At 43.3% G+C, this 26,398-nt stretch overlaps 1 protein-coding gene across 1 annotated transcript in view; it reads right to left on the minus strand.

Moving 5' to 3' along the window:
* Nucleotides 1-26,398, minus strand: part of LOC103539154 (chromodomain-helicase-DNA-binding protein 1) — a 94,981-nt gene that overhangs the window by 21,098 nt on the left and 47,485 nt on the right. Inside the window, exons 19-24 of the mRNA XM_030468381.1 lie at nucleotides 23,526-23,675; nucleotides 22,724-22,872; nucleotides 22,383-22,479; nucleotides 22,199-22,294; nucleotides 12,871-13,047; nucleotides 12,506-12,666 (exon numbers count right to left, since the gene is read on the minus strand). Coding sequence (XP_030324241.1) covers nucleotides 12,506-12,666; nucleotides 12,871-13,047; nucleotides 22,199-22,294; nucleotides 22,383-22,479; nucleotides 22,724-22,872; nucleotides 23,526-23,675 — 830 coding nt within the window. The remainder of the gene's footprint in view (nucleotides 1-12,505; nucleotides 12,667-12,870; nucleotides 13,048-22,198; nucleotides 22,295-22,382; nucleotides 22,480-22,723; nucleotides 22,873-23,525; nucleotides 23,676-26,398) is intronic.

Raw genomic sequence — 26,398 nt, forward strand, 5'->3', positions numbered from 1 at the left:
TCGCCTCCTGATGCATGGTGGAGTCCAAAAACAATGAAAGTAGCAAGACACCAAAAGACAAAAAGATAAGGATGACTCATCTCCGGGAAGTCTGGAAATCTGTATGTATCAGGGACTTATGCAATAAAGGGATCCCTCTTTCTTTTGGGATATAAAAAACCCTAGGAAAAAAGGAAAAAGCAGCAACTTTTCTTCTAGACGCCCCCTTCTCTCGGCACTTCGGCTTCAGCTACGAGACACCTACAGCGGAGGAACGGAAAAGCGGCAGAAGCGACGGATCCTTCACAAAAGAATACAGTCTGAGGCCAGGGCCTGCGGATGGTGACAAAAGCTCTTTGTTTTTTCCTTTTACCTTAATGACTCTTTTCAAGGTGACTAATTTATGCAAAGGCTTTCTGCTAGCCTGGAAACTGGTTTTCCCTGTTTAAAATAAACCCTTGTAACTTTCTTTAAATCATAACGCCTTGTTATTTTTGTAAATTCACGTGTCATCCATAAGTAGTGGCTGATTTTTCCTCGCAATCAAAATATAAATAATAACTCGGATCGTAACATTTTTATTGGCGTCACTGACAGGATAAAATCGAGGAACAATATCAGAGCCTACTTTTAGTCTGACGCCTGAATTGCAAAACTAACTCTTAAAGAAATTTAAAATAACTTAAAGTCAAAGTAAAAACAAATGGAGGCCATAGCTTGTTCTGCCAAATCGAGTGGAGGTAAAAACCAGACTGTTTCCCTCTATAAGGAGGAAGAATTCCGTGAATATGCTCTGGTTCGCCCCTTCTGGGACCACCTAACAACTCATAGCTATATCCCGAAGGATACTCTTTACGATTTAATTTACACAAATTATAAGAATGGTGACTTTACCAACCTTGCTAAATCTGTAAAAATTTAAGACAATCCTTCTGCTCTGGACAAAGATTGCAAAAAACGAGTGAAAAAACTCGGGGTAGACTTTTTCAACGCGCGTGCCTTCTTTATCCTGGCCACTATAATTTGGCAGGAGAAAGAAGAAATGCGCCAAAGATTGGAAAATCTTGAAAGTGGCATGTTTGTAGAATTCAGGGACCTCCTATAAAATATTGACGAAGCTGAGCCAAATTCTGAAATCAGTGCTGACCTTGGTCCGATGCTGGAAGGCACTACATCTGCATCTGAATATACAACAGACGATGGGGAGTATATCTCTCCTGAAAGACCCCGTAAAAAACCGGTGCGTTTTGCACCTAAAAAAGGGGAAAAGCAGACCCTCCATATTAAAATCAAAGCCAAAGCCGAAAGCTGCCAACACACAAGCAGGCACTCCCCCTCAGGCTGTTAACCCGCCCGAGGGAGAAATGGCTGAATTACGCAAATGGGTCAGCACATTTATAAAACTGGGGCTAAAAGATTTGATAAATTGGAGGAAAAGGTCCGGCAGCTCGCTGTAATGAGCGAGAAGTCCTCTACTCAATCTTCCTCCTGCCATGAGACTTCTGATAGTTCAGAAGATGAAAGCATGCCTATACACATAAGCATCTGTGTCCTGTAATTAGAGCAGAACATACATGAGAATTAGATACAGGACGAGAACTAATTGCTCATAAAGAATTTCCATACTCTCCTCTGGAAATGAGCCAATTAAAGAGGGAATTTGGCAGATTACCTGTGGAAACTGATATAGACTATGTAGTAAGGGTTTCATCTTTGGGTGGAGACCACATATTATTATCAGAGAAAGAAGTGTCAGGCCACTGGGGTCCTGGAGTTATGTTGATTACTGGTAATTCCAGAGCTCCATGGTCCCTGACCCAACGAGCTGCTTATAATGTGGGCTTCACTGACCCCATAGCTAGGGGAGAACCCCATGTATTGCGAGGGGGTCTCACCCAGCTACTGGACAATGTTCATAAAGCCAGTGTGATCCAAATGATTTATGACCATGCTCTGGTGATTAACCAGGAGGACCCACTTATGCTAAAGGTAAAACCTGAGAGAATGGATATTCTCCTCAGAGGGCTACCTACGCAACTGCAAAATCTAGCCCTACAGATCAAGGCTAGAATCGAAAATTCAAATAGAAATTCGCTATTACGTTCGGACTATACTTGGTCCGATCTGCTTACTGAATTAACAGAGTTTAGACGCAAATATGTGGCACCCAAAGCTGAGTCTGCATCGGTAAGAATTCTTCAAACTTTAGAAACTTTTAATTATAATAAAAAATTGACGTATGCCGCTGCGGCTGCCAGACCTCCCCAAATTCCTCCCCACCAGCAGGAGGAATCACGGGGTGAATGGACAGTTGTAAATAGAGGAGGCAGACGAACAAATAATAATAATAGAAATAATAATAATTATAATAATAATTATAATACCACATGTCAAAATAGGCCCCTCCGATGTTGGGGAAACAGTTCAGAAATATACAGGTTGTGAGCAATCCTGACTTACTTCAATTTAGGCCACATTGGGTTAATGGCTATTGAGGCCTAGTTAGAGGCTTTCTGAGAATGAGCTACTGGGAAAGAGATAACTGGCAACAGAAGAGGAAAATAATTATGTGAGAAGAATCGTTCTGTGAGAATGGTATGTGTAATTGGAATACAAAGCCACCTGCATTATAAGATGGTGTAAACAAGACTTCTCTATATAAGTGAGTGCAAGTTGTTAATAAACGATTTCATACAATCATATTGATGTGCACATGGAATCCTTAAGCCTCTGCAGACTGTTTTCCCACACTCCGAGACAGAAATAATTCACCACCAGGTGAATTGGGACCTTTTGCAAAGCTTAAAGAGGAAGCTAAGCGAAAAGGCATCCCTCCTTCACTTTTGACTCACAATTTTACCTATGGCCATCTAAAAGCCTTGGTAGAAGACTGGCCTGCCAGGTCAAATTCAGGGGAAAGATCTGGAAATTCCCATAATTCAGGAAACTAAAAAGCCCTCTTTCTGCTACTAAAAAGAAAGCAAAAAGACGGCAGAGAGAGGAGGCAGGTCCTCATCCCAGTTCAGTAAATTCTACTGACCCCCTGAATGAACCTTGGGAAACCCTCCCTACAAATCAAAATGATTGGTCTGAAAATTATGAATTTTCATAAAGCAAAGCAAAATTGTAAATGTGAAACAATACCCTATTCCTGTAGCAGCAAAAGAGGGTATCAGAGAAGTAATTTCTGACCTAAAACAAAGAGGTATCATTGTGACATGCCATTCACCTTATAATTCCCCGATTTGGCCCATAAGAAAACCAAATGGTAAGTGGAGAATGACTGTAGATTATAGAAAATTGAATGCTGGTACTGAGAAATTAACTGCAGCTGTCCCAAACATTGCAGATCTGGTGCTAGAAATACAGGAGGCAGTGCACCCAGTACTTGCCTCTCTCGATGTGAAAGATATGTTTTTCCAAATTCCCATTGATTCCGAGGATCAAAAATATTTTGCTTAACTTGGGATGGAGTACAATATACTTTCACTAGGTTACCTCAGGGCTACAAACATTCACCCACGCTTGCCCAACATGCTCTATCGCAGAAGCTGGAAAATATTACAGAAATAAAAAATAACCCAGATGTGAAAATCTATCAATACATTGATGATGTGCTGATAGGTGGTCAAAATGAGCAAGCAGTGAGAGCAGCTTATGATGCCATAACTGGGCACTTAATGAGCTTACAAATAGAAATTCCTGAGGATAAACAGCAACTTCCCTCCCAAGAAATAAAATTTCTAGGTATCACATGGAAAGGTGGGACATGGAATATCCCGCAAGATACTCTCTCTCACCAGGGAGAAATAAAAGCACCCACAAATAAAAAGGAATTGCAGGAAATTATGGGAACTATGCAATACTGGTGGAAGCACATACCAGACCTGTCAATAATAGCTAGACCTTTGTATGACTTGCTAAAGAAGCACCACCATTGGGAGTGGAATCACAACCATGAGGAGGCGTTAAAACGCCTCCTCCTAGAAGCACAGACCTTTCAAACCCTGGGACCTCTTCACCCAGAGGACCCGATAACAATCGAATGGGGTTTTTCTTCCAGTGCCTTATCACTTTTGGCAATGGGGTCCAGCTGGAGCCACCAGACCCATATCGTTTTATTCTCAGTCATTAAAGGACTCAGAGAAGCGGTATTTGGTCCTAGAAAAGGCTTTGCTAACAGTCAGCAAGGCGCTGAAGGAGATAAGCAAGATAATTAAAAAACAAAAGGTAATCCTGCAAGGACCTTTTAAGATAATTAACCAGGTATTGTCTGGAAAGCCATCTCCTGAAGGAATCTCTCAGAAAGGCACAATTAGGAAATGGTATACCCAGATGAAATATTTTGCTGAACTTTTTCAAATTATAAAAGGTCCTGATAAACACCTCAAAATTCAAGAATCAATTGAATCCACAAATGAAAAAGATTTAATAATGAAAACTCCTAGCCCTATTAAAGAAGCCCCAGAATTCAGAAGTGATATGTGTAGTGAAATGAGGCAACCAGGTGCCACTAATTGCCAGGGAGTGGGCATGAGCTTGTGTTAAGCCCACCTGAGCCTTATTAAGGCAGGCCCCAACTGCACATGAGCAGGACCGGGGGCCAATAAAAGGTGAGGCTCAAGCTCACAGCCTCCGCTCAGTCCTGAGTTAGCTAGCAGAGAGGTTAGTTGCTCTTGGAGCAATAGCACCAATCCAGGCTAGTCAACCCTGAGGGCTATAGGCTCAGAGCACTATTTGTGAGTCTCTGTTGGAACACCTGGTTTGACCTTGAAGTGCTGTGCCCTTAAAGAGGTTTGTCATTGCTACAGATATGACTACAGCCTGGTTAACAGATGTTTCTTCCCAAAGGGAAGGAAAAGTATGGTTTTTTAAATCTGCTGCTATTAAGCCTTCCACAGGCGAACAAATAATAAATCAAGGCGCAGGAAGTGCATAAGCAGGCAAACTGGATGCTGTTTTGAATGTATTTGTAAAAGAAAAAGCCACTAAGGAATCTGTATATATCTATACAGATTCTTTTGCTGTCTTTAAAGGCTGTGGAGAATGGGTGACATTTTGGGAAAATAATAACTGGGAAATTGAGTGCCTGTATGGCATACAGAGAAATGGAAAGAAATTCTACAAATTGCAAAACAAAAACCCAATTTTCATGTAGGCTGGATACCTTCTCATTAATGCAGTTTAAAAGATGATGCCAGCAAATATAATAACCAAGTTTATGCATTAGCAAGGATTAATGTCATTGAAATCAGAGATGCTCTCAATCAAGGTGCAGTCCAAGAATGGGGGAAATTACTAGAACGGCTTCATTGCAAGAGAGGCCATTCAGGTATTTTTGCTTTGTATAAATAGGCACAATCTCGTCGGTCTGTATCACGAGAACAATTGTCCCTGTACTCAGCGCTGGTGAGGCCACACCTCGAGTACTGTGTCCAGTTCTGGGCCCCTCAGTTTAGGAAGGATATTGAGGTCCTGGAGTGGGTCCAAAGGAGGGCAACCAGGCTGGTGAAGGGACTTGAGCACAGACCCTATGAGGAGAGGCTGAGGGAGCTGGGGCTGTTCAGCCTGAAGAAGAGGCGGCTCAGGGGAGACCTCATCGCTTTCTACAACTACCCGAAAGGAGGTTGTAGCCGGGTGGGCGTTGGTCTCTTTTTCCAGGCAACCCTCAGCAGGACAAGAGGGCATGGTCTTAAGTTGTGCCAGGGGAAGTTTAGGTTAGATATTAGAAAGAATTTCTTTACGGAGAGGGTGATCAGGCATTGGAATGGGCTGCCCAGTGAAGTAGTGGATTTTCCATCCCTGGAGATATTTAAAAAGAGACTGGATGTGGCACTTAGTGCCATAGTCTAACAACCGCAATGGTGGTTCAAGGGTTGGACTTGATGATCTCTGAGGTCCCTTCCAACCCAGCCAATTCTATGATAAAAAAAAAAAAACAATGTAAAACAATAATTCCTTCATGTGATTTGTGTAAAATTTGTGTGGGAGAGCATCCTCTGACTGCTGACAATTTACATATCAGAGATGGTAAAACATTATGGTCTACTTGGCAAATAGATTATATAGGACCCTTCCGAAGGTCAGGAAACAAACAGTATGTTATTGTAATGGTAGAAGTTATATCTGGGCTGACTTGTGCTGAAGTTTATGCAAAAGCCAATGGAGAGAATACTGTTTCTTTCCTGAAAAAGGTCTTTGGAATTTTGCCTAAACCTACCAGTATTCAGTCTGATAATGGTACTCATTTCACTTCCCACCTGGTCCAGCAATGGGCAAAAAGTGAAAATATTAACTGGGCATTTCATATTCCTTACCATCCCCAGGAAAACGTCATTGTGAAAAGAACAAATGGCCTACTTAAAAAACTCATTAGACCTCAAGAGACTAACTGGCATGAAAGACTTAATTATGCAGTTACCACTGTCAATAATAGGTGGGGTGTGAACGGGTGTCCTAGAATGACAGCATTCTTTCCCCTGTCGCCTAATCAAGATAGCAACACTGAAAAAACACCTCCTAGAAACTTCAAAAAACGCCTACAACCTGGACAAACTGCTTATGTAAATTTACCGAATATAGGTAGAATTAAACAGGTTTTGCAAACTCCACTGAATTCAAACACATGGGTAGCGACTGATATGAATGACAAACAACACAAGATTAGTACAAATTGGATAGTCTGTGTGCAGTAAATGGTTACTTTGTATTCTGGAAACCAATGTGTCTCTTTGGTCCTTTTGTGTAATTAGGTTTTGTGTATTGGGACAGAATGGAGTTGAATTAATGTGACTACAGACATCAGGAATCCTAGGACATCAAAACAAAACACCCCTGGTGTACAGTTTCAGAATTGGCTAATCTGAAACTGAAACTGGAAGAAATTACTTACTGCTGGCTGGGAGGCTAGCCACCTCTTTAGCCTAGGTAAAGTAATTTATAACATCAGGATTTTGTCCATGCTTGCTCCTGGATTGCTGTTACCTGTAATGCATTTTATTGGTGGTATAATTTGTATGTGTATGAAATATGCCTATGTTATGTACTTATGATTATTGCATTGTATTTTATTTTATAATTATTGTAATTCCTATATTTATTATTACTATTGCTATTGTTATTATTAGCTCTCATATATAATCGACATCTTCTCTTTCTCATTTAATTGCTGAGATTCTGTAACGATCAATATTTTACCTTTCTTTCTATACATTTTGTACATCCCTACCTAACACTATTGCTTTGTACACGCACATACCTTACTTGTATTAAGTTGATTTTTTGTAACCTTTAATATATGCTCTATGCTATTAAAAAAAAATAATAAAAAAAAATTATTTATATATATATATATATAAAAATGTGTTTATCCCGAAAACACACTCCCCTAGCCTCAAAACCCATGGGGTGAGGTGACGTGATGTGAGGTATGTATGATGTGGAAAATGTGTGGTACTACAGACAGTTTACCACAATCCCCCCCCCCCCAAACACACGTTAACAATATTCTGTCTTTTGAGCTAGGTAAACGTGCGGTGGGAAAAACTGTGTCAGGCAAGGTGAAATTCTCGGTTGCTCCTTGGTGGAAACGTCGGAGATGGAATTTGCCTGCTATAATGGCACAGACTATAAAAACAGCCATACGACATAACCACGCCAAATGGGATGTGTCTATATATAGGGATGTGTGTGTATATATATATATACATATAAAAAAATTATATATAGAAAAAAAAATACTGACTCAAGAGCCACGGGGTGAAATGATGTATACACGTGGAATTGAAAATACAAAATATGTCTCTTGAATCACTTTTTTTTTCTTCTCTCTTCCTGCTTGCAATTAACATATGTTTACCTCAATGTATGCCTGACAGACACCTAAAAGATAGGATTGCTTATCAGGTCGCCTCCTGATGCATGGTGGAGTCCAAAAACAATGAAAGTAGCAAGACACCAAAAGACAAAAAGATAAGGATGACTCATCTCCGGGAAGTCTGGAAATCTGTATGTATCAGGGACTTATGCAATAAAGGGACCCCTCTTTCTTTTGGGATATAAAAAACCCTAGGAAAAAAGGAAAAAGCAGCTTTTCTTCTAGATGCCCCTTTCTCTCGGCACTTCGGTTTCCAGCTATGAGGCGGACACAGAAAAGTGGCAGAAGCGAAGGATCCTTCACAAACGACTATAGCCTGAGGCCAGGGCCAGCGGATGGTGACAAAATCTCTGTTTTTCCCTCTTACCTTAATGACTCTCTTTTCAAGGTGACTAATTTATGTAAAGGCTTTCTGCTAGCCTGGAAACTGGTTTTCCCTGTTTAAAATAAACCCTTGTAACTTTCTTAAATCATAAGGCCTTGTTACCTTGCAATCAAAATATAAATAATAACTCAGATTGTAACATAGAGAAATATGAATACTCAAATTACAGAAACAAAGTAGCATTTCACAAACCTAAGTAATGCAAAACAATTTCTGCTCCTCCTATCAAAGACATATCTTTAGCAACAAAATGATGGAACCAGCTGTACAGATTCACTTATGTGCTGGTTTTTAGCTGAGATAGTAATTTTCTTCAGAGCACCATACCTGCTAGTACATTTTGGATTTATGAATACACGGGTGTTTTAGCTATTGCTGACCAGTGCTTACACAGCACCAAGGCCTTTTTTGCTCCTCACACTGCCCCACCAGCAAGCAGATTGGGGGTAGGCAAGATGTTGGTATGGGACACGGCTGGGACTGGTGACCCTAACTGACCAAAGGGATATTCCATACCATATGATGTCATGCTCAGCATATATAGCTGGGGGAAGAGCAGCACCTCTGAGTGCTGAGGGAACTGGCAGAAGTTATTGCTGGGCCACTGTCCATCATCTTTTACAGGTCCTGAAGAACAGGTGAGGTGCCTGGGGACTGGAGGAAAGACAGTGTCACTCCAGTCTTCAAAAAGGGCAAGAAGGAAGACCCAGGAAACTAGAGGCCAGTCAGCCTCACCTCCATCCCTGGAAAGGTGATGGGACAGCTCATTCTGAGCATCATCTCAAATCATGTGGAGGAAAAGAAGGTTATCAGAAGTAGTCAACATGGATCCACCAAGGGGAAGTCATGTCTGACTAATCTGATAGCCATCTACAATGGCATGACTGTATGGATAGATGAGGAGAGGGCAGTGGATGTTGTGTGCCTTGACTTAAGCAAGGCTTTTGACACTGTCTCCTACAGCATCCTTATAGGGAAGCTTAGGAAGTGTGGGTTAGATGAATGGACAGTGGGATGGATTGAAAACTGGCTGAAAGATGGCTCAGAGGGTTGTGATTAGTGGTGCAGAGTCTAGTTGCAGGGCTGTAATAAGTGGTGGTCATCAAGGGTAAGTACTGATGCATCCTGGGGTGCATCAAGAAGAGTGTGGCAAGCAGGTCAAGGAAGGTTATCCTCCCCATCTACTAGTGAGGCCCCATCTGGAATACTAATGTCCAATTCTGGACTCCTCCATACATGAAGGACAAGGAACTACTGAAGAGAGTACAGTGCAGAGCCACTAAGATGATTAGGGGACTGGAACATCTACCATACAAGGAGAGGCTGAGAGAGCTGGGCCTGTTCAGCCTGGAGGAGACTAAGGGGGGGGGGGATCTCATCAATGCTTACAGATATCTAAAGGGTGAATGTCAGGATAGGACCAGACTTTTCAGTCATGTCCAGTGAAAGGACAAGGGGCAATGGTCACAAACTGTACCCTGAGATTCAACCAAAACAGAAAGATCTTCTTTACTGTAAGAGTAACAGAGCACTGCTACACCCAAAGAGGTAGTAGAGTCTTCATCTCTGGAGACATTCAGAACCCACTGGGACACCATCCTGTGCCACCTACTCTGGGTGAACCTGAAGGGGGGTTGGACTAGATGATTTCCAGAGGTCCCTTCTGATCCCTACCATTCTGTTAAAAAGGAGAAAGGATGGGACAGTTGGAGTGATGGCATCTGTCTTCCCAAGTAACTGTTATTAGGCACCAACGCTATTCAAAGGCTGCAAAAATTAAAGAACAAATAAAAAGTGACTCCTCATCACCACCCTCAGAAAAATCTGATGAAGAAGTTGAGGGAAATGAGGTAAACATCACTCATGTGGTAAAGATGGCTATTCACTTTTTTCTATTAATGTTTTCTCTTTGATTTTCTGTTTGACATAAAGCACTTGAATGGCATCCTCCTTCTGTGGCAGTTAATATTGGATCAACATAATCACATGGAATCATAGAATGTTAGGGGTTGGAAGAGACCTCTAGAGATCATCTAGTCCAACCCCCCTGCCAAAGCAGGATAACCTAGGGCAGTCCACACAGGAACACATCCAGGCAGGTTTTAAAAGTCTCCAGAGAAGGAGAAACCTCTCTGGGCAGACTGTTCCAGTGCTCTGTCTCCCTCACAGTAAAGAAGTTTCTCCTCATGTTGAGGTGGAACTTCCTATGTTCTACTTGAAACCCCTTATTCCCCATCCTATTATTGGGCACCACTGAAAAGAGATTGGCCCCTTCCTCTTGACACCCACCCCTCAGATATTGATAGACATTTGGAAGATCCCCTCTCAGCCTTCTTTTCTCAAGGCTGAACAGCACCAGTTCTCTCAATCTTTCTTCATAGGAGAGATGCTCAGGTCCCTTAATCATCCTCATAGCTCTCTGTTGGACTCTCTCCAGTAGATCCCTGTCTCTCTTGAACTGGGGAGCCCAGAACTGGATACAGTATTCCAGGTGTGGTCTCACCAGGGAAGAGTAGAGGAGGAGGAGGAGGAGACCCTCGCTAGATCTGCTGGACACACTTTTCCTGATGGACCCTAGGATACCATTGGCCCTCTTGGCCACAAGAGCACATTTTTGACCCATGGAGAATTTACTGTTCACTAGGACTCAAAGGTCATTCTCCATGGAGCTGCTTTCCAGCAGGATGTCCCCTAATGTGTACTGGTGGTTGGTGTTATTTGTCCCCAGGTGCAGGACTCTACACTTGTCCTTATTGAACTTCATGACGTTGACTTTTGCCCAGCTCTCCAGCCTGTCCAGATCTTGTTGGATAGCAGTACAGCCTTCTGGTGTATCAGCCACCCCTCCCAGCTTTATATCATCAGAGAACTTGCTGAGGGTACACTCTATCCCCTCATCCAGGTCATTGATGAATATATTGAACAAAACTGGACCCAGTACTGATTCCTGGGGAACACCACTGGCCACAGGCCTCCAACTTGACTCTGTGCTGCTGATCACAACCCTCTGAACTCTGTTGTTGAGCCACTTATCAATCCACCTCACAGTCAAATCATCTGTCCCACATTTCTTGAGTTTTGTTACGAGAATGTTATGGGAGGACTGTGTCAAAAGCTTTACTGAAGTCAAGGTATCCACTGCTCTCCTTTCATCTACCCATTTGGTCATGCCTTTGTAGAAGGATATCAGGTTAGTCAAGCACGATTTTCCCTTAGTAAATCCATGTTGGCTACTCCTGATAACCTTCTTTTCTTCCAAGTGGTTAGAGATGGCCTCTAGAATGAGCTGCTCCATCACCTTTCCAGGGATGGAGGTGAGGCTGACTGGCCTCTAGTTTCCTGGGTCTTCCTTCTTGCCCTTTTTGAAGACTGGAGTGACATTTGCTTTCTTCTAGTCCTCAAGCACCTCTCCTGTTCTCTAAGATTTTGCAAAAATGATGGAGAGCGGCTCAGCAACATCAGCCAGCCCTCTCAGCACACGGGGATGCACCCCACTGGGGCCCATGGATTTGTGTGTTTTCAGTTTATCCAAGCAATCTCTAACCCAATCCTCACTGACCAGTGGAGAGTCTTCCTCCCTCTAGTTATGCGCCCTTACTTCTAGTGACTGGGATTCCTGAGGGCTGGTCTTTGGAGTAAAGACTGAGGCAAAGAAGGCATTCAGCAACTCTGCCATATCTGCATCTTCTGTTACCATATCTCCCACTTCATTTACCAGTGGACCCATTTTTCCCCTACTCTTCTTTTTCTCATTGATGTATTTGAAGAAACTCATCCTGTTTTCTTTCATCTCCCTACCAGACTAAGTCCAAGAGATCTTTGGCCTTTCTTGTCAAATCTCTACATACTCTTGCCATATTTCTATAATCCTCCCAATTAACCAAACCATTTTTCCACATATTTTAAATTTCCCTCTTCCATCTGAGTTTTTCCAGGAGTTCCTTGTTTAAACTGTGTAAACTAAATTATGAGAAATAGAATATTTCATTTGTGGTGTTAAAAAAAAAAGCTTACCCACTTTAGAAACCTGTTTTTTGAAATCACTTGTAAAACACCAGAGAACAAAATAGATTCAAATTCTTGACATAACAGTTCCTTATGTCAGCACCCCAAATGATATAGAGTAAAGCCTTAAATGCCTAGAATAAAGATTTTCAACTCAATTCAGGAAAAGTAGACTGTTTTCCATATTTTCAATCTCTAAGAAGAAAAAAGAAAAAATTATGTTGTGTCCCTTTAAACATTGCAGCTCCCCCACATCTTACCGCCTGATCTCTGGATCGCTAAATCCTTTAATATTTTCTCGAGGAATAGTTCGTGGTCTTCCGCGTTTTTTTGGTAGTTTTCTTTCCAAGATGGAGTCACTATCAGATCCAGAATATCTTCTGCTTCTACTGTGTTTCTCTTCATTTCCATTAAAACTGATCTGGAATTTCAGATTAAGAAATTAAAAGCTATGTCACTAAGACATTATACTACTAATGTTTTATCTAGCCTGTCAAAAATGGGGGGCACCATTTATGAAAACCACCCAACCCAAAAGTACAAGCCAAAGCATCAGCAAAAAACCACAATCAAACAACAAAAACAAAAATTAAATAAAAGTTAGTTGATCAAAACGCAGAGATACCTGTTTTGCACAGTTTCTCATCCTTGGGAGCATATATATTTCTTCAAGCTCTTTTTGTCTTTCTTCCTCTTCTATTCGTCGCCGATGGACTTCTGGAATAATTTCTTCCCAGTTTCTTAAATTTTGTTCTGGTTCCAACTCAAGATAATCTTCATCCATATTGGAAAAGTTAGCCACCTTATGTATTAGAACATAAATGTTTTAAAATCATATATTGATTTGGTGAAAATAAAGTCAGTAATATTTTAGGAAAACATAGTTCAGAATGACATATTTAGTTGATATATACACATAATCATAGGGGTTGGAAGGGACACATCTGAAGATCATCTAATCCAGCTCCCCTGCTAAAGCAGGATTGCCTACAGCAGGTTGCACAGGATTCATAGAATCATAGAATTGGCTGGGTTGGAAGGGACCTCAGAGATCATCAAGTCCAACCCTTGAACCACCGTTGCGGTTGCTAGACTATGGCACTAAGCGCCACATCCAGTCTCTTTTTAAATATCTCCAAGGACGGAGAATCCACTACTTCACTGGGCAGCCCATTCCAATGCCTGATCACCCTCTCCGTAAAGAAATTCTTTCTAATATCTAACCTAAACTTCCCCTGGCACAACTTAAGACCATGTCCTCTTGTCCTGCTGAGGGTTGCCTGGGAAAAGAGACCAACGCCCACCTGGCTACAACCTCCTTTCAGGTAGTTGTAGAGAGCGATGAGGTCTCCCCTGAGCCGCCTCTTCTTCAGGCTGAACAGCCCCAGCTCCCTCAGCCTCTCCTCATAGGGTCTGTGCTCGAGTCCCTTCAACAGCTAGATTGTGTCCAGACAAGTTCTGAATGTCTCTAGAGAAGGAGTCTCCACAACCTCTCTGGGCAGCCTGTTCCAGTGCTTTGTTACCCTCACAGTAAAGTTGGTTTTCCTCATGTTCAGATGGTACTTCCATGTTCCAGCTTGTGCCCATTGCCCCTTCTCCTGTCATTTGGACATATATCCTCTCATTGTGTATATATCAATATATACAATATATATTGTGTATATATCATATTGGGCAGTACTGAAAAAGAGTCAGGCCCTATCCTCCTGACACCTGCCTTTTAGGTATTTATAAGCATTGATAAGATACCCTCTCAGTCTTCTCTTCTCCAACCTAAACAGACCCAGATATCTCAGGATTTCCTCATATGAGAGGTGATCCAGTACCCCAGTCATCTTTGTTACAGTCTGCTGGACTGCTTTCCAGCAGGTCAGCCTGTTACCTGTATCGGTACATGGGGTTATTCCTCAGGTCTCCAACTAGACTTTGCACCACTGATCACAACCCTATGAGCTCCGCCATTTATCCATTTCTCAATCCACCTAACTGTCCACTCATCATTCAGCCCACAATTTCTTAGCTTACCTATGAGGATATTATGGGAGATACTGTCAAAAGCCTTACTTAAGTCACAGAATCACAGAATCATTCTGGTTGGAAAAGACCTTTAAGATTATCAAGTCCAACCATAACTGAACTTCACTGAGTCCAGTGCTTAAAGCATTTTCCCAAGCAACACATCTACATGTCTTTTAAACACCTCCAGGGATGTTGATTCAACCGCCTCCCTAGGCAGCCTGCTCCCGTTTTCCATAACCCTTTTAGTGAAGAATTTTTTCCTAATATTCAATCTAAATCTACTCTGGTACAACTTGAGGCTGTTTCCTCTTGTCCTGTTAATTGGGAGAAGACTCCCATTTCCCCACAACCTCCTTTCAGGCAGTTTGTAGAGAGTAATAAGGTCTCCCCTCAGCTTCTTTTCTCCAGACTAAACAACCCCAGTTCCCAGTTCCCTCAGATACTCTTCGTAAGACTTGTGCTCTAGACCCTTCATCAGCTTTGTTGCCCTTCTCTGGACTCGCTCAAGCACCTCAATGTCTTTCTTGTAGTGGGGTGTAGAGAGACATTGTCAACCAGGTGCCTCGAATTGCCAGTGAGTGGGTGTGAGTCCACCTGTGCCTGATTAGGACAGGCCCCTATTGGGCATGAGCAAGGCCAGGGGGCCAATAAAGGTGGAACACACACCTACAGAGAAAACCTCAGCTCACTCTGGTGCGAGGCATGGAGAGGCCAGCAGCTCGTCGAGCCTCTGGAGCAAGAAAGGCTCTTCCTGCTACACTTCTACCCTGGAAGCGCTGTGTGGTGGCTGGAGTCCTGGAAGAGACCAGCAGCTCGTCGAGCTTCAGGAGCAAGAATGGCTCCTCCCGCTACATCTGGTGGAGAATGCGGGCAACATAAAGAAGCGGCAGTGTGAGAAGCTGGCAACAGGAACATTATCCCCGATTTGAAAAAATGCCTGGGCTAACACTCTCCCTGAAAGGTATGACCAGCAAGCTCTTTGGTTTGGAAACCTCTGAACAGAGGGAAGCCAAGATAAGGATTCTCTCTTTGGAAACCCCTGAGCGGAGGGAAGCCAGGAGGATGGAATCTCATAGTATGGAATCCCACGGAGGAAAAAAGAAAAAAATAAAAAAGTAAAAGTAAATAAAAGTAAAAGTATGGAATCCCACGGAGGAACCAGAAACCCATGAGGAACCAGAAATCTCTTTGGAAACCCCTGAGCAAAGGAAAGCCAAGAGAAGGATTCTCTCTTTGGAAGCCCCTGAGCAGAGGGAAACCAAGAGAAGAGCAGAAACAGGAGGGAGAAGAACAAAAGGTAGAGACTTTGTGAAAAAGTGCCTGGGCTGACATTCGGTTGCCTAAGCTAGGGTTAAAATCCCGTAAGTTATAAGTGTATTTTTGTAAAAAATCCTGTGTGTCAGTAGAAAAAAATATGTGTATGTTTAAAAATCCTGTGCAAAAATCCTGTATGTTTGTTAAAATGTCTGTAAGCTAGGGCAAACCGGGAAAGCTTTAAGAAGGGAAAAAAAAAAAAAAAAAAAAAAAGGGGGAAATGTAGAGAGACATTGTCAACCAGGTGCCTTGAGTTGCCAGTGAGTGGGTGTGAGTCCACCTGTGCCTGATTAGGACAGGCCCCTATTGGGCATGAGCAAGGCCAGGGGGCCAATAAAGGTGGAACACACACCTACAGAGAAAACCTCAGCTCACTCTGGTGCGAGGCATGGAGAGGCCAGCAGCTCGTCGAGCCTCTGGAGCAAGAAAGGCTCTTCCTGCTACACTTCTACCCTGGAAGCGCTGTGTGGTGGCTGGAGTCCTGGAAGAGACCAGCAGCTCGTTGAGCTTCAGGAGCAAGAATGGCTCCTCCTGCTACAGTGGGGGGCCCCAAAACTGAACACAGTATTTGAGGTTCAGCCTCACTGGTGCGGCCTCACCTGTGCTGAGTACAGAGAGATAATCACTTCCCTAATCCTGCAGGCTACATTATTTCTGATACAAGCCACGATGCTGTTTGCCTTCTTGGCTACCTGGGCACACTGCTGGCTCATATTCAGTCAGGTGTTGACCAACACCCTCAGGCCCTTTTCCACCCAGCAGCTTTCCAGCCATGCTTCCCCAAACCTGCAGTGTTGTATGGGGTTGTTGTAACCCAAGTGCAGGACTTGGCACTTGGCCTTATTGAAGCTCATAAAATTGGCCTTGGCCCACTGATCCAGCCTGTCTAGGTCTGTCTGCAGAGCCTTCCAACCCTCAGGAAGATCAACATTCACAACTTGGTGTCATCTGCAAACTTACGCAGCACTTGATCCCCTCATCTGGATCATAGATGAAAATACTGAAGAAGACTGTAGAAAAAATCCGCAGAGGCTTAAGGACAACGCATAGTCACCAATATGGTTAAAGAGAAGTCATCCATTAACAATTCACACTCTCTTTATATAGAGCCCTTGTTTATATAATGATATCTTGCAGGTGGCTATATCTTGGCCACAAATTCTGCTCTCACAGAACTTCTGCTGGTTACATCATTATCCTGCTATTCTTCTGCTGCCGCTGCCAGCTCTCTTATCTTTTTCCCATAGCTCATCTTTCAGTAACCTTGAAACTAGGCCTCCAGGCCCTTAGCTTACTCTGGCTAAAGCTAAATAGTCAGGATTGCTCACATGTCTGTTTTCTTCCAGACAGTTTCCCAACAGAAGACCAGCCCTGGGAAACACTGCTTGTGACCGGCTGCCAGCTGGATTGAAGTCCATTTACCACAATTCTTTTGACCTGGCATCTGGACAGTTTTTAATCCAGTGAAGTGTACACCAGTATAGGCCATATGTAGCCAGTTTCTCCAGAATGCTGTGAGAAACAGTGTGAAAGTCTTTGCTTAAGTCCAGGTAAACAATGTCTACAGCCTTTCCCTCCTCCATCCACTAAGCAGGTCACCTTGTCATAGAAGGAGATCAAGTTGATCAAGCAGGATCTGACTTTCATAAACCCATGCTGGCTGGGCCTGATCCCCTGGCTGTCCTGCATATGCCGAATAATGGCACTGTCTTGGGTTAGTGCAGTGGTGTTTTGGAAGCAGGGGAGGCACAGTGGTGGCTCCTGTGAGAAGCTGCTGGAAGCTCCCCCAGTTCCAATGTTGGCCCCACCTCTCCCCAAGGTTTAACAGATATAGGAAGCTGGATATGCCTCTGCAAGTAACATATTCAAGAAAGGGAAAAAAGTGCAAAAAATAATAAAAAAAGAGACTTGCAGAGCAGAGGAGGAGGTCAGAGAGTAATGCCAGAGAAAAGACACCAAGGTCAGTGAAGAAGGAGGGGGAGAGGTGCCCAAGCAGAGATTTCCTCATAGCCCATGGTGAGATGGCAGGCTGTCCCCCTGCAGTCTATGGAGAAGCATAGTGGAGCAGTCCCTGAAGGATCACAGTGGGGTAAATGTGGATTTGTAGCCCTTGAAGTGTCACAGGTGGGCAGACATGAAGCAGCAGCCTGTGCAGGATTGCAGAGAGGGGCAGATGTGGATCTGCAGCCATGGAGGACCCCATTCCAGAGGAGGTGACTGTTCCAGAAGCAGATTGTGACTCTGTGGGAAGCCTGCACTGGAGCAGTCTGTTCTTGAGGGACTGCACCTGGTGGGAGGGACTCATGTCAAAGGGCTTTGTGAAGGACTCTCTCCCCTGAGAGGGACACCGTCTTGGAGTGGGGGAAGAATGTGAGGAGTCCTCCCCCTGAGGAGGAAAGAGCAGCAGAAACAACGTGTGGTGAACTGACTCTAAACCCCCACTCATCACCCCCCTATGCCACTGAGGAGGAGACACGAGTTAAGTAATCTGGGACTGGGCAGAAGAGAGGTGTGAGGGAGAAGAAGGTATTAAGAATCTGGCCATGCATGTTTTCTCTTTCTCCTTGTAGATTAAATTATGAGGGTTTTTCTTCCCAAATTGAACTTGTCTTTTCTTTGCCTGTTACTGTAATTGAGAAATGCAAACCTCCCTATCCTTCTCTCGATTAATGAGCCTTAAGGTGGATTTTCTCCTCCCTGTCCCACAGTGGGGGTGGGGGGTGAGTGAGTGGAGGCCTGGTTAGTACCAGATGGGCCTAAACCATGACAGGTATGCAAGATGGTATGTTCCATAACCTTCCATGGAACAGAATTCAGACTATAGTCACCTATAGTTCCCTGTATCGTCCTTCTGGCCCTTGTAGATGGGCATCACATTGGAAAGCCTCCAGTCATCTGGGACCTCCTCAGCAGGTGCAGCAGGTTGCTAATCTTCTCCTCTTGGATTATGGGGGCTTCAAACTGCTCCCCATTCCTGTATTCCAGCTCAGGGGACTGGGTACCAAGTGAACAACTGGTCCTACTACAAAAGACTGAGGCAAAGAAGGCATTAAGCACCTCAGCCTTTTCCTCATGCTTGATCACTATGTTTTCCCCTGCATCCAATAAGGGATAAAGGTTCTGCTTAGTCCTCCTTTTGTTAATATATTTATAGAAGCATTTCTTCTTATCTTTGACAGCTGCAGCCAGATTGATTTCAAGTTGGGTTTTGGCCATTCTGATTCTCTCCCTGCATGGCCTCACATTTTTGTAGTACTCCTGAGTGGCCTGCCCCTTTTTCCAAAGGCCATAAACTCTCTTTTTTTCCCCTCAGTTGCAGCCAGATCTCAATTCAGCCCGGCCAGTCATCTTCTGGCACAGGGGGCCAACCTGCTCCTGCACTTTTAAGTTTTCATTCTGAATAATGTCCAGCCTTCCTAGACTCCTTTACCCTTGAGGACTGCCTACCAAGGGACTCTATCAGCCAGTCTCCAAAACAGGCCACAGTCTGCCCTCCAGAAGTCCAAGGTGGTAGTTCTGCTGACTCTCTTCCTTAATTCTCCAAGAACTGAGAACTCTTACCATTTTGTGGTCGCTATGCCCAAGACAGCCTGACTGTCACATCCTCCACAAGTCCTCTGTTGACAAACAGCAGGTCCAGAAGGGCACCTTCCCTAGTAGGCTCCTTCACCAGCTGTTTCAGAAAGTTATCCTCTACCCTTTCTAGGAACCTCTGGGACTGTTCCCTCTCTGCTGTGTTGTGTTTCCAACAGACATCTGGGAAGTTGAAGTCCCTGATGAGGACAAGCAACTGAGTGACTTCTCTCAGATTCCTACAGAATATTTTGTCTCTCTCATTATCCTGGTTGGGGGGGGTCTATAACATACTCTCACCAAGATATCTGCTTTTTTGGCCTTCCCCCTTTTCTTATACATAACATTCAACACTGTTGTTGCCATCATTAACTTCCAGGCATTCATAGCACTCTGTAACACAGGGCAACCCCACCACCGTTCTTTCCTTGCCTATCCCTTCTGAAGAGCTTGTAGCCATTGATTGCAGCACTCCAGTCATGTGAGTCATCCCAGCACATTTCTGTGATGGCAACTATATCATGGTTTTCCTGCTGTACAATGGTTTCCAGCTCCTCTTGTTTGTTGCTCATGCTGTGTGCATTTCAGATGGGCTGATGGTCCTGCCACCTTTTTCAAGAAGTCCTAATTCCTAGCTGACTGTTCTCAGGCACTTTCATGGTAACTAATCAACCAGTGAACCTTAGCATCTTTGTTGCCGCATGAATCTCCATCCCCTATCTCCACTGAGATGGATGACTGAAAGACCTTACTAGCACACCTCCCCTCAAATACTCTTGTGCTGGCCCCAGGCTTATTTCGAGCAAGCTTGGTTTTGTTCTCTTCCCCCTTTCAAATCTAGTTTAAAACTCTCTTGACAAGCCCTGCTAACTCTTGCACCAGGATCCTTTTCCTCCTTTGAGACAAGCATACCCCTGTCTGTTGCCTGCAGACCTGGTGTCATGTAAATCAACCTATGGTCAAAGAATCCAAAGTCCTGCTGGTAACACCAGTCTGAGACAGATGCTTATCTTCTGGCTCTTTGTGTTTATTTCCTCATCAATCCCCACATCTAGAGGGATAGATGAGGACACCACCTGTGCTCCTGATTTCCTTAACCAGTTGTCCTAAGGCCTTTACTAGAAAAGGGAGCTTTCTCTGCACATCTTTAACCCAGGCCCCATGAGGCAGCAAGCTTCCTTATGAAGTGTCCTATGACCCTTCCCTATGAAGGGTCTGGTCTGCATATTGGGCCTTCTGCTCCCTTCAGAATTGAGTCACCTAAGACAATAAGTCACCTTTTTTTCTTTACTGGAATGGTTTTGATGGGCGTAGTCCAATTCAGTCTTGGTGACACCTCCAAACTAGGTAAACCAAAGCACTGCATCAATTGTGCAAGGGTAACTGGGAAGGGTGTGGCAGTTACTGTAGACGTGCCTGCAGCATCTGCTGTGCTGGGCAGGAACTTGCTTACATTTATCCCTATGCTCTAAGTCACCATGTTCATACAGACAAAGAGAGGATAAGGACTTCTGTGTCATGAGCCCTGTCAGCCTGTTGGGCTTGCTTCAGGGAGGGTAGGTTGTGGCTGCAGCAGTCTACTACTTTCATTCCCTGATGTTTCTTAACCAACTCACCTCCTCCCAGAGCTCCATCACTAGGTGGAGGAGTTTCTCCACCTGGGCACACCTGCCGCAAGCATGCTCGCTGCTACCATCTGATAATGGTGTGAGAGTAGGGGACACCCTGCAGCCTGTCACCTGAGTGGCAGCATTGTCTCTGGAGAGCTCAGTCTGGGAAGCTGCATCAGCCCTAGAGTGTGCAGAACTGAGGGATGCCACAGTTTTCTGCCTTGCCGCGCAAAGGGCCATACCATGCTGTGTTGGCAGCGTCCCCTAGGCTGCTTTTTATAGGCGGGGTGGCTTCCGTTTCTCTGGCAACGCCCAGATCTCGTCAGCAGCTCCCGCGAGAGCTTCCGGCTCCTGGTTCGTCACTCTGCTCCCCTGGCATCTCCCACCACAGAAAAACCTCAGGAAACCCCCCTTTACTCCACATCAAGGTAGACAACACCCACTGTTCTCATCTACCCAGCTAGTGATGCCATCATAGAAAACTATCAGATTGCTCAAGCATGATTTCCCCTTGATGACTTCATGTTGACTACTCCAGATAACCTTTTCCTCCACATGCTTAGAGATGTACATATATGAAATGCTTCATGAAGCATGAAAGTATTTTTATATATGAAACACACTCCATGTAACATGGCTGAACTGAAGATGCGAATCTTTTTCTTCTTTTACAAGTTGAGTAATATAGAAACACTATGAAATGCCTCCCCAGTAACTGACTTGCTTAATTTCCTTCAAAGCAGAATGCAAGCCTAACTGAATGCCTGAGCTAATATGAAACTATAATTATGTAAAACTAAACAAACAATTATAAACTGTAGACATCACAATAATTTGCAAATGAATGATAAGCAGGAAAGTGATTTAGTACTCTACTGATCTAAAAAACTCCTGTCCTGCTTTAAACAAAAAAATAAGTGAAAACACACTGCACACACCAAACCACCACCAACAAAAAGGTTCACAACCCCCCCCACACAAAACCACCACATACAATTTGGACCCACTTAGTATTTTAAGAGTTATCCAGTTAAGCATACTTGGCATTCACATGTACACGGGGGCTGAATTCCTAAGTGTCATAACCTAAGAAAGGCAAACTTCCTTCTCTGTTTTCCGAAGTACCACAGGTGCTGTAACAGCATAAAGCATTAAATGAAAAACAGCCCTCCCCAGTATTCTAATAATTAAATCAAAGACTAATGTATCTGTGCATCTCATTTTGTTAGTAAAGTAAGTTATGTATTTTTAAATGTTTGCACTGACAGTAATTATCCTGTATAGATGAAAAGACATTCTATGCCAAAGAGTCGACTTTTTGTTGCACCTGTTTCATAAGCATGAAGAAAAGATGCATAGGTGCACAAAAGAAGAAGAAAAAGTAGCATTTATAAAGGAAAGTATAATTAAGGGAAGAGGGAGGGAACAAAGTAATACCTTGAACTGTGAAAGCAACTCATCTCCTACAGTTAGTGGGCCTAGCTCATTTTCTCGAGTTTCAGCCCTCTTCAGGATTTCATCTATATCCATTTCCTGAAACAGAAGTTTCTCTTTACAACAAAATAATTCATACATAGTTTAGTTTTTCTATTCATCAAGTGTAGATGCACTGTTAATTTACCTGAGGCTCTTCTTCTTCCCCTTCAGGTTCTTTAAAAAGTTCCTCCGCACCAAACTTCAAAATTGCAGATAACTCTTCCTTATTAAAAGGTGTTGAGCTGAATTACAGAAAGTTTCACATAAACACTTAGTGATTTCTTTTCAAATTACTATAACTTTCTTTTAACTTAAAAGCTATATTAAACATATGTAAAAAAATCTATGTACAAAGACAATATATTTTGCAGTCTCTACTTACATAACTCCTTACCACATTTTTCACCTTATATTAACGAAATGACTTGCTTTTTTACTCAAATAGTCAGGTATATTTAGGCATAAGTTAATATGAAAGAATAATACCTGGAAGGAGTAGAGCCTGTATGTAGTACAGTTTTCCCTGTAGTGTCCATTCTCTGAATTACTAAGTGATCTAACACCATCTTTTTCTTGGCTCTTTCAAGAATATCTTCTTCTACTGATCCTTTTGTGACTAGCCGATAAATATTAACCTATACATATTATTAAAAAGGCTTTATTTACATGCTTACAAATCACACAGGAAAACAATATTCAGATGATGTTACCAAAAAAACATCGAGTAACAACAGGGAGAAACGTTATTCGTGGTTACAAATCTTCTACATCTTATTGAACTAGTATTTCATATATGAAACCAGTCAATCATGTTACCATAGTCTGTACATAAACTACCTTAAAAGACAGAAGACATTCTTAGACCTCTCCTCTTGAAACTTCTGTGATCAAGCACAAGCATAGCCACAAGGAAAAGAGTTACATTTGATTACTACTTGAAGTCTTTTGCAAAAAAGAAATCCAAGGAGAAATATGAACTATTTAAGTAAAACAGATGCACCTGAAGTACAGCATTTGCTTTCTAGAATGACATGATGCCAATGAACATGAGACAAGTCCACAACTCTTTTTCCTATGAATCCATATACTATGGCTGACATGCAATCTCTCCACATAGGAAGATTTTTATTTTTAAGGCAAAATAACATTATTTACATATTTAGACATTCTTGGCAGGTATTAATTATTCTCAAAATACATGAGGACTGTGATGGCCCAGACAGACAGCTTATGGCTTCCATATGAAACCCTCCTTCAGGTTTGTATCTTAAAACACAAGTGTGCGTACCTGTTTCTTCTGTCCAATCCTATGAGCTCTAGCCTGTGCTTGCAGATCATTCTGTGGATTCCAGTCAGAATCAAATATAACTACAGTGTCAGCAGATGCCAAGTTTATCCCTAATCCTCCAGCTCTGGTAGACAGCAAAAAGCAGAAGTCCTGAAATTATAAAATAAGAAATAACTTTATATATATATTAGCTATAATATACTTCAGAAAACTAATATGACACTTCTTTATATGCTCTGTGAAGCATGCTATGAACTCATACGCTTCTTTAGGGATATCATAAACATGTAACGCAATAAGGTGTTTGTCATGCCTAAAACCAGTAGATATCTGTTGGGAGAGTTTTTGGAAGAAAATGGACATGTGAGCAATCCTGACTATTTAGCTTTAGCCAGAGTGAGCTAAGGGCCTTGAGGCCCAGATACAAGGTTACTAAAAGATCAGCTATGGGCAAAAGATAAGGAAGTTGGTAGCAGAAAAGAAGAATAACAGGATGGGAAAGCATCGCATAGACAGCACATAAACAATTGTATTTAACCAGTTAGATACCGCTCTGTGGCATATGAAGAATGTGTTGTACCAATCAGCAATATGCTTATATTATGTTATCAGCCTGACTGTGTATAAAAGGGCTACTGCTGCTCTCAATAAACGGCAATACTTTGATTATATTAATCTGCGTGTTGTCCACTGCACTCTTCCCGACAAATGGCACCCAACGTGGGGCTCTGAATTGCTGATAGTTGCTTCACAAGATGGTTTATCTGGACTTCATGAGATGTGGACGGGGTAGGAACTGCTTGGAAGTTGCAGCAGGAGCTGGAAGTGAGCTGGCCACTCACCCCCATAAGGTAGGCACTGCAAACCTGAAGGAAATGCAGACAGAGGCGGCAGTGCAGTTACTAGGTAGTTTACTCTCTAAGAGAGGGATTCCTAGTAATTCAAAACAGCTCCATGAGCTGATCAGGTGGGCTAAAGAGAGAGCCCTGATCCCCGCTGTCGGTATAGCTTTCGAGCTGGAAATGTGGGAAGAAATTGGGAAGTCCCTATGGGATGAAATTAGCAAAGGATCTAAGGAGGCTGGAAAATTATCCATGTTGTGGAGACTGATTCGAGACACATTAAAAGAAATGAAAAGTGAGAGGGCAGCAGCAGCCTCAGCGTTCGCTGCCTTAACGCCTGATCTACCAGTACCGATGAATGCTCAAAATATGGACTGGACCTCTAAACAGTTATCGACGAATGCTCAAAATATGGACTCGACCTCTAAACAGTTATTTGAGACACCTAAAGAACGCCTACCAGAACCTGCGGGGGCTATATTGATTCAAGCTCAGCCAACTGTGCCATTTGACCATGGGGTTCCGCCGAAAAGTAAAAATGGGACCAAGAAGCAAAACCAAAAGCAACTGAAAACACCATGTGGTATACATGTGGAATTGAAAATATAAAATTTGTCTCTTGAATCAGTTTTTTTTCCTTTTTCCTTCATCCTGCTTGTAATTACCATATGTTTACCTCAATGTATGCCTGACAGACACCTAGAAGATAGGATAAATTATCAGGTCACCCAAAACTAGCAGGACTCCAGGAAACAATAGATAAGAAATGACTCATCCCAGGAAGCCTGGAGATTTGTATGTATCAGGGCCATATTCAATGAAGGGAGCCCTCTTTCTTTTTGGGGTATAAAAAACCCTAAGGAAAAAGGGAAAAGTGCCTTCTTCGTCCAGACGCTCCCCCCTCTCGGCACCTCGGCTTCCAGCTACGAAAAGACAGAGCAGCGGCTCGAACGACATAGAATCATAGAATAGGCTGGGTTGGAAGGGACCTCAGAGATCATCGAGTCCAACCCTTGATCAACTACCGCCACAGTCACTAGACTATGGCACTGAGTGCCATATCGAGTCGCTTTTTAAATGTCTCCAGGGACGAAGAGTCCACCACCTCCCCAGGCAGCCCGTTCCAATGTCTGATCACCCTTTCCGTGAAAAAATTCTTTCTAATATCCAATCTGAACTTCCCCCGGCACAACTTAAGACCATGCCCTCTTGTCTTACTGAGAGTTGCCTGGGAAAAGAGCCCAACCCCCGCCTGGCTCCATCCTCCTTTCAGGTAGTTGTAGAGAGCAATGAGGTCTCCCCTGAGCCTCCTCTTCTTCAGGCTGAACAGCTCCAGCTCCCTCAGCCTCTCCTCATAGGATCTGTGTTCGAGTCCCTTCACCAGCTTGGTTGCCCTCCTTTGGACTTGTTCGAGGACCTCAATATCCTTCTTGAACTGAGGGGCCCAGAACTGAACACAGTACTCAAGGTGTGGCCTTACCAGGGCTGAGTATAGGGGCAGAATCACCTCCTTGGACCTGCTGGTGATGCTGTCTCTGGACAGAGAACCAGGAGCAACCCCCAGCCCGAGGCTAGGCCTCGCGCTGATGGTGATAATTTCTCTCTTTTGTTTTTCCCTCTTTTACTCTTAACAACCCTTGCGTTAAGGTGATTACTTTATGCAAAGGCCTTTTGCCAGTAAACCGGCTTTCCCTGTTTTTAGAAATAAACCCTTGTAACTAATTTTAAATCCAACAGCCTTGTTATTTTGTAATTCAAGCGTCGTCTCTGGGTAGTGGCTGATTTATCCTCATAATCAATATATAAAATAATAAGCGGATCACGACACACCACCAGAATCGCTGGAGGACCCAGAGGGGGAGAAGCCAGAAAACATGGGTGAGGAATCTCAGGATGCAGACCCCCCCCCTCCTGCCCTCCTGCCGCAGCTCCCGGCCGCTCTGCCGCCGCTTCCTTCCTCCCCACCTCCTCCGCCTGATTTATCTTCTCGACCACCAGAAGATAAATCTTGCCATCAATTAATCCTCCGCT

The sequence above is a fragment of the Calypte anna genome, chromosome W (genome assembly GCF_003957555.1).
Source record: "Calypte anna isolate BGI_N300 chromosome W, bCalAnn1_v1.p, whole genome shotgun sequence".
Classification (NCBI taxonomy): Eukaryota; Metazoa; Chordata; class Aves; order Apodiformes; family Trochilidae; genus Calypte; species Calypte anna.